Source organism: Chrysochloris asiatica, unplaced genomic scaffold (genome assembly GCF_000296735.1).
Source record: "Chrysochloris asiatica unplaced genomic scaffold, ChrAsi1.0 scaffold00140, whole genome shotgun sequence".
In the NCBI taxonomy this organism is placed as follows: domain Eukaryota; kingdom Metazoa; phylum Chordata; class Mammalia; order Afrosoricida; family Chrysochloridae; genus Chrysochloris; species Chrysochloris asiatica.
Genome location: NW_006408658.1, coordinates 9044482 through 9053718, shown reverse-complemented (window position 1 = coordinate 9053718; position 9237 = coordinate 9044482). Strand labels below are relative to the sequence as shown.

At 41.3% G+C, this 9237-nt stretch overlaps 1 protein-coding gene across 3 annotated transcripts in view; it reads left to right on the top strand.

Annotated features, from left to right (window-relative positions):
* The first annotated feature begins 1429 nt into the window (after positions 1 to 1429).
* The window catches only part of RAB6A (RAB6A, member RAS oncogene family), a 100555-nt gene continuing 92747 nt past the window's right edge, over positions 1430 to 9237 (top strand). For 2 of the 3 annotated variants that reach the window (XM_006870280.1, XM_006870281.1), the window contains exon 1: positions 1430 to 1954. In XM_006870280.1, coding sequence (XP_006870342.1) covers positions 1885 to 1954 — 70 coding nt within the window. In that variant the 5' untranslated portion in view covers positions 1430 to 1884. The remainder of the gene's footprint in view (positions 1955 to 9237) is intronic. The other variant, XM_006870282.1, reaches the window with a different exon arrangement.

Genomic DNA, 9237 nt, shown 5'->3' with positions numbered 1-9237 from the left:
TAGACATTTCCCATATGCCCCTTTCCTCCACCCCTTTCCATTGCTATTAACATTTTACATTAAGATGGCACGTTTCAGTTGGTGAATGAAGACTGATAATTGTTATTAAGTAAAGTTCACATTTTATTTAGACATCCTTAGGTTTTGCCCAGTGTCCCTTTTCTGTTCCAGGATTCTATGCAGGATACCACACTAAATTGATTTGTCATGTCTCCTTAGGCTCCTCTTGACGGTGGCATTAACGTATTATTTTTTGAATCACCAAACCTGATTGCAAATCTCATGAAAGTTACAACTACAGAAAATTGCACACATTTTAGATGGTTAAGTTCAGTGAAGTCCACTCAGAGTTGATTCAGAAGGCCTGACTTAGGAAGAAAGGGAGAGGTTTATAAATATCCCCTTTCCCAGATTTGGGATCCAGTTCAGACTATGCCTGTAATATTGCGTGATTTTCTGCAAAAGCTGTTTTCCTTTGTGAAATGAGATGTTTGGTTCACCTGATGTCTAAAACCTTTTCTAGCATGGTAGAAGAAGGATATAACCCCTAAAGTATCAACATCTGAGAATCAAGGGCTGGTAACAGACCAACCCAGGTCAGGTCAGGGAATAAAAGACGGTGGGCTAGCCAATAAGCAGGTGGCAGAAGCTCAGTGGAGGAAAATAAGAAAACCTGGTGAAGTTTCACATTCTGTATTTGCGAATCTTCTTTCTTTCTTTTAAAGTAATTTCCTCCTTTTGGGATTGTTTTCTCATCTGTAAATCGTGGAGGTGCTGCTTCTGGCAGTTATGAAAGTCCAGGGAGCAGTGGGGGAGAATGTACTTAGTAAGATGCCGTCTGTCTGAGGAATTATGGTGAGAAAGAAGATGGAGACACGTGCAAGGGTAAAGGACAGATTTGGGGAATGTGATGGAGGGCTGAGGACTCAGGAAAAAAAGGCCCTATTGCTCTCTGACTCTATCTGCACATGGCTAGGATCATTCCTACCTCAGTTCCAGCCCCGCCTCCACCTCGCCTTGCCTACATTCCCCTTAGTCTGCAAGGAGCCACACTTCATATGGCCGCTACGACAGGATGTTTTCCACTGTGCTAGGGCAGCGCGGACGAACCATCGGTTCACTCTCTTTTTCGTCCGCCCTTGGCCTCTTCCAATTGGCTCATCATGTAAGAGACGTTTGTGCTTCATATCTCGCCCCTTGATTTCCCTGTGGCTCCGCCCTGCCTCCTCTTTCCACAGACGCGAGGGGAAACCTAACCTACCCTACTCTCCCGGCTGTTCAGGAGGAAGCTGGGAGAGCTGGCTAAACCAGGAAGGCTCTGATTGTGGCGTGCACGCGTACGCGCACGCACGCACGCACGGACGCCGGCGGCCGGCGGGGCGGCAGGCTCGCGCCCAGGCTCGCTCCGCGCCGCACTAGAGGCTCGCGCACTCAGCAGGTTGGGCTGCGGTGGCGGTGGCGGTGGCGGTGGCAGCGGCAGCTGGGGAGCTGAGACGCTGCGTTTAAGAGGTCCCAGACACATCTTCGGCTCCGTCTCCGGCACCCTCCGCCTCTCTCACCCCAGTCTCCTTCTGGGTGCTGCGGAAAGCAAGGGTGCTAGCCTTGGGAATCCCGAGCACACCCGTGGCTGCTTCCGACACCGCCCTCCTTTCCTTCCAAGCCGCGGGCCTCGCTAGGTACTAGGCGACTCTGCGGGGAGGCGGCGGCGACGGCTGCCGGTCTGTGGAGGAGTCCTACGCTCCAGCCTTGTTCTTCCGCCGGGCCTGCAGGGGCCGAGAGAGCTCGGCTCCTGCTCTTCCTTTTGCCTTTTTCGTCTGCCGGTTGGAGCGGCGTCGGTCCGGGAGGTCTCTGGACTGAGGCGGCGGCAGCTCCTCCGGCTCCATCATGTCCGCGGGCGGAGACTTCGGGAATCCGCTGAGGAAATTCAAGCTGGTGTTCCTGGGGGAGCAGAGCGGTGAGTGCGCGGCTCCCCGACTCGCTGGCAGCTGGCCGGCGGCTTCGCCGCACCGCCCCCAGTGCGGCCCTTCTGTCCGCGGAGGCTCCCTCCACCCTGATCCTCGCCGACCGGTCCCCTTCGCCCCCGGCTTCTCCTCGCCTTATCCGCCGCTCGATTTTCATCTTTCATGCCCTGTCTCTTCCCTCCCCGACTCGGCCGTCTCGATTTCCCATAGCCCGGCCCTCTCTTCTCTCGCTCTGCCCTCCCTAGTCCTCACCCCGCCCAGCCCCTGCCTCCTATCTATCCCTCCTTTCTTCCTTTGGCCGCCGTCGTCTCCCCAACCCCAGCCCCCTTTCTTGAGCCCCACCCTTATTCCTTGCTCTTTGCCCAGTTGGTCTGCTCTATGGGGCCCACCCCAGGAAGCCCCAGTCCTGGGAACAGGCCCTCTTCAACCTTAGGCAAGGAGGGTGGGATCTGGGCGTTGTTTTCCCCAGAGGCTTGGCTCTGGGAAGTGCGGATCCTACAGAAGGTGGGAAATGGTGGTCGTACGGAATTCTTGGATGTTTTTCACTTTGGTGGGGAATTAGTCTGAGTTGTGGTAGAAATATATATGAATTAGAGGCGACCTGAGGATGGGGTAGGGGTTGGGGGTAAACGGGGTGGTGGCAATGGTGGTCTGAGTTTTGCCTCCTTGGGTTAGGCTGCGGCTTGTAGGAAACCTTCATTTTCTTCATTTTCATCACTGACAGTTCTTCTGGCATTGTTGATGCTTTTCAGATCACTGCCAGATGCCATGTCATGATCATTTTACTTGGAATTTTTCACATCTCACCTCCCCTTTTTCTGGTTTTAAACATGCAGCAGTGACTGACTCTCCTCATGGTGGTGCAAACAGGAATTACTGGAGAAATGTTAATTATTCATATCTTTTAAAGTATTTTACGATTACATATTTAGGATTTCTGTGATAAGAGCCTTGAGAATAATGGACATCTTTGTTACGTAGGATTTCCTTTGGGGCTAGGGAGGGAGTACAGTAGTAATAGATTTCTCATCTAGTTGTGTAAATTAGATTAAAATAGTAATACCGTTTCAGTTAAATGACTCTCTGAAGCTTGCTTAGAATTCCGTACTATCTGATGAGTGAAATTGTAATGTCACTTACATGGTTAGGTTTCTGTTGTTGCTATACTTTGTATTAGATGCAAGATCCTGGTTTAGTGATGGTTGTTTCTAAAATTACTTCCAGTTTTATGCTACATTATGCAAACTTGACACTACAGTTTAGAGATAATCACCTTCCTTTGTTTTTCTCTTATTTTCCATGCCTATTTAAAAAAATTAATTATTGGGTACCTGCCAAACGGTCAGAAAACGTTAGCTTTTGCTGGAAGGCAGATTTTGATATAAATACAGACTTTTATTAATACCTTGAACTATTTTTACTAATTTGTATGGCATGAAAGTAGGTTGATTCTAGTTGCAAAATTGCCTTCAGTTGAACCTGAGCAATAATTTTTCCTTTGATATGTAGATGGCCTTTTTCTCTCTTACCCAAGACGCATACACACTCTTTGCTTATAGGTTTTTCAGAAACAAGCGTAACTTGTAGAACCTATGGGGTTGATCCGGATCCAGCATTTTCTGTCAATTTCAGAACAGACCATACATAAAATGTAGGTCATTATTGGTAAGATATAAAGTGCTTATTGTGTGCTCTGGGAATGTAATTGCTGATGCAAAGCTATTTTGTTTGTATGAAAACCCTACTAATCTCTTGTCCTAGGAAGATTTTAACATGTTAATTGCCATAGGATTCATTCTGACTCACAGGGACCTTACATACGGTTTCTGAGGAGCAGCTAGTGGGTTTGAACCGCTGAGTCCAGTGCTGGTCCTACAGCACCTCATCAGGACCCCTTAGCATGAGTGGTGTTGTATTTAAGTGCCATTGAGTAGGTTCTGACCCATACTGACCCTGAATAGGATTTCTGAGGAACAGCTGCTGAGCTTGAACATTGCAGTTCATACCGACTTCGCAGTCCAGCACATTAACTCACAGTACCACACCAGGACTCCTTAGCATGAGTGGTGGTGGTAGTGTGCCTGGCAGTGGGTTCCGACTCATGTGTAGAGATCTTAATTTAAGGATCAGCAAGTTTGATTCTTACTCCTGGTATGGCTCCTGGTGTGGTGCTGTAGGATCAGCACTGGACTGCGAACTACAAAGTCGGCAGTTCAGACCCACCAGCTGCTTCTTGGAAGACCCTGTACAGGGTCACTATGAGTCAGAACAGACACGACGTCATTGAACAGCAACAACTAAGGTTTCCTTTGAGAGTGTGGAGAATTTATGTTCTAATTAATAATGGCCAGAGTTTAATTGTTCCTCATTTCTTAACTTTCATAAAACTTTTTTTCCTCTTTAAACTTTTAGAAACTTTTCTTTGAATAATTACCAAAGCCATCTACAGTTTTCTTGAATTATTTTTTCAAAAATAAACTTTCAGAATAGTTTTTTTGATGTACAGAAAAATTGATATGATAGTCCAGAAGATTCCATGTACCCTGCACCCAATTTCCGCTCTTGTTAACATCTTAGTAGTATGATGTTTATTACAAATAGTGAGCCAATATTGACATTATTATTAACTAAAATTCGTAACTTATTTACATTTCCTTAGCTTTTTCCTAATGGCCTTTTTCTGTTCTAAGGTTCTATCTAGGATACTTCATGACATTTAGCTGCTTTAGAATTGTGTTTACATGCTTTTTGCACTGTGAAATTGTGAAGTTAATTTACTTTTAAGACCATTATATAGTTTAAGTAATGCTTTTCTTCAGCTTGTAGGAGTCCTGTTGTGGCGCTTCAGGTAAATACTCTGGACTGCAAAGTTGGTCTGAACTGCAAGGTTGGCTGTTTAGGTTTACCAGCTACTCCTCAGAAACCCTATACAGGGTCTCTATGAGTCAGAACTGACTTAATGATACCCAACAACAACAACAGCAACAATTCTGTAGCTTTGACTAAAAATTGATGCTTGTTTTCATGAGTAGTGTTTGTAGTTTTCTTACACATTTAGCAAAGATCTGTAGTATCCATGCCATCTTGCTATAAGTCTTTATGAATTATTTATTTTAGGTCTATGTGAGTTCCATAATTCAGCTTCCAAAGATGGTTGTCTATGGCAAAGCTACTATGGTAGTCTATGGCAAGTCTATGGCAAATGCTATTAAGGAAACAAGCTTAAGTCTTGTTTCCTTAATAGCATTTACCACATTTATAATTACTTATTTTTCACAGTAGATTGCAAGTCCCATGAAGATAAAATCTATTCTCTGCCTTGTTTATTGTATCCCCAATCAGTAGCAGACTGCCTGGCAGACAGTTGTTATTGTTAAATGCCATTGAGTCAGTTCAGACTCATAGTGACCCTTTATAGGTTTTCCGAGGAGCAGCTGGTAAGCTTGAACTGCTGACCTTGCAGTTCAAACCAACCTTGCAGTCCATTGCTTTAGCCCACAGCATAACACCAGATAGGCACTCAGAAGTATTTGTTGAATGAATGATGAAATTTATAGTGTTTTGTTGTTAAGTGCCACCAAGGCTAACATACTAGTAGATTTTATATATTTTTGGTATTGTGAAGGTGTTGTCTGCTTATTCTCCCTTATGCAATTATTATTTTAACATTTTGTATTGTGCCATTTGATTGTATGCAATATATTCCAGATGGGGATTAGAGTGGTAACGGGAGTATGATAGGACCTAATACAATAATTTATAGGTCTCACAACGTTGTTTAAAAAAACCCCAAAAAACAAACCTGAAATTTGCCTTTTTTTTTTTTTTAAGTTGAATAGAGTTTTGCTGTTTAAGCTATTGCTAAAGTAAATTATTTGTTCTTAATATAGTGCATAAGAGTTTGTCAGATGGCCTTAAAGATATGTTTGTGGAACTGATCTGAACTTAAACTAGTTAACTTATTAGAAATTTAATGTAATGTGTGTGGTTCTGTGGGTTAATGCGCCAGACTGCAAAGCCATTTGAACTGCAAGGTTGGTGGTTCAAGCTCACCAGCTGCTCCTTGGAAACCCTATTGTTGTTGTTGTTATGTGCCGTGGAGTCGGTTCCGACTCATAGTGACCCTGTACAGGGTTTCTGAGGCTGTAAATCTTTATGGGAGCAGAAAGCCTCATCTTTCTCCCGCGGGTGGAAACGCTATACAGATTGGAATTGACTTGGCAGTATTTGACAACAACAACAGTGTTTTACAATGAAGATAAATTGAGTTAATGACATTTCAGTCTTGGTAATCTTCATATAGACTTAGATTTTTTTATGTTTTAGTAATATGACTGTTTAATAAAGGAATGTTGAAAATGTGTGTGGTCGTCAGAAAGTTTGTGGAAAAATGGAATTAAAAGATGTGGAATTATTATTCAAACTTTTGAAGCTACCTCTTACAGAATTTGAATCTGAAGTTTACTTGAGGAACCCTTCTTGTTACCACCTGTCAATACTGTCTTGAAATGCAGAAACAATTTTGGGAATTCCATTTATAGTTTACAATAGAATTTACATAAATGTAATGAGCCAAATTAGAAACTACTGTAGTAGGGAAAAACAAAAATGTGACTTTTTGCTTTATATTAGTTTTATTTTTAGTTGCCACATGCTAGGTGGGAAAAGGGTGTCTTACTATCAAACCTGGCAGTAGTTTGTATTGACTAGATCAGTCTTAGGACCTCTTTATTATTCTCATATAAATTATTGAGGACCATAAAGAGTGGTAGTATAGTAGTTACCAGTTGCTAGCCTTAAGTTCAGCAGTTCGAAACTGCCAGCTGTTCTGCAGGAGAAAGGTGAGGCTTTCTATTCCTGTAAAGATTTACAACTTCAGACACCATATGCAGGGTCGCTATGAGTCAGAACCGACTCCTTGGCATACCACCACCACCAATATTTTGCATATTAAAATTTAACTGAAAATGGGAAAATATTTAATTCATTTAAATATAACAGTAATGTAACCATTACACGTTAGCATAACCATTTTTTATGAAAACAAAAAACATAAAACAATTTTCCACACACATTTTTTTCTATATTCCCAAATTCCTTTATAGTTAACTTAATAAAGACAGCTGGATTTTTATCATTTCTTTTGCATTAAGACTGTTAAGTTGTTATACATTATGTAGGCTATGTAAACTTTATTATACATTCATGAGAGAATGAGATTGAAAAAAACAACATCTTAATATTATGGAAGTGTTTTTGACCTTGTAGACTTCGAAGGCTCCTGAAGGATCTTGGGGATCCCCAGGTATCTGTGGGTCACACTTGAGAACTGCTGGGTTAGATATTAAATGTACCTTCTTGCTGCCTCATATTGCAAATTACAACACTCGGGAAATATTAGCCATACCTTTTTCTTAAAGCCTTAAAATTCACTAAGTAGAGCTAATGATTAAGAGAATTGAATATGAGAGTCATATTTTAGCACTGGTCATTGACCTCAGGCAAATTACTTAACCTCTCTTTAGATTTCACTTTTCTTAAATGCTTTGGTACCATAAGTCCTGGTATGGTGTTGTAAGATAAGCACTGGACTGTTAACCACAAGGTTAGCAGTTCAAACCTACCAGCCACTTCTCAGAAACCCTATATAGGGTCTCTATGTGTGGAACTGACAGGATGGCACTAAGTGCCTTGAGGTGCTAATTGCAAGGTCAGCAGTTCCAATCCACCGACTGTTCTGCAGGAGAAAGATGAGGCTTTCTGCTCCCGTAAAGATTTACAGCCTCGGAAACCGTATTCAGGGTCACTATGAGTTGTAACCAGCTTGACTGCACGTAGCAGTAACAGTTGTTGCTGCTAAAGTGCCGTAGAGTCAGTCCGACTCATAGTGACCCTGTATAGGGTTTCCGAAGAGTGACTGGTAGGTTTGAACTGCCAGTCCAGTGCATTATCCTGCAGTGCCACACCAGGACTGCTTCTGTAATCCTTATCTACAGCAGCAGTTAAATAACAAGAAAGTGGAGTTTCAAGGAAGACAAATTATAAATATATGTAGTAGGTGCTCAAACTACTTTTAGTTGAAATTCTTGAATTAGAGCATTCTGAAGTTGGAGGTGACCTTAAAAGGTCAGATAATCCATGTCTCTCAGAGCTTTAAACTGGACCACTCTTTCGCTCTCCTTAAAAATAGCAAATTTTAAATCTTTAATATCAAATTTCTGTGTTCTGAATTTCTTAAATCTATTATTTAATAGATTGTTGTTGTTTTGTTCCGTGGAGTTGGTTCCGACTCATAGTGACCTTGTACAGGCATTCTGAGGCTGTAAATCTTTACAGGAACAGAAAGCCTCATCTTTCTCCCACAGAACAACTGGTAGTTTCGAACTGCTAACCATAAGATAGCAGTCCAATTCGTAACCACTACGCTACTATGGCTCCTTGAGGGGGCTCCAAAAGTTCACAGAAAAATTCCATTATATTTTAATTCCATTTTTAATGTAATCTGAACTAACTCAACGGCACTTAACGAAACTATACTCCACTTACTGACTGTCATTATCTAACATTTTACATTTATGACAATAATAAAAATCTATCATTACTGTTTTTCACATTAATGATTTATGTCTGGCAGTAATGAACACTGAGGTAGGTGTGTGAGATGAGAGTAATGCTGGCTATTATGATTATGTGTCAACTTGGTCTGATCATAATTCTCAGTGGTTTGACAATTATGATGGAAATTTGAGCATTGCATAATGATGTTGTCATTCCCATTTTGTGATCCGATATTCTCATGGTACATTTTCATATAACACAGATTTTTCATGATGACCTGGTCTTTTGAATCTAACCATGTTAGTAAGTGTCTTCATTTTATGTGTTAGGTAACTAGGTATAAGTCCTTTCAAGCTGGAAACTTAATCATGTTCTTATTTTTAGTAAGTTTTTTGACTTATTGTGAAATCTCCATGCACATTTCTCTTTTTCTGGCATTCTTTTTAGACCTGATTGATACTTTAATTTTCTTATCTCTTTTCTATTTTGTGTTTGTTTTTAACTTTTTATTTTGAATTAAATACAAGTTTATAGAGCAGATCATCAGTTATATATATATTTTAAACTTTATTGTGAATTAAGTGAAAGTTTTATTGTTTTGTTTTCTATCTCCATTTTTAAAAAATGTTTTATTGTGAATTATGTGATAGTTTACATGGGAGAACATTAGTTTTACATTCATCCTATATCATATATCGTTTTCATTGCCATGGTTACA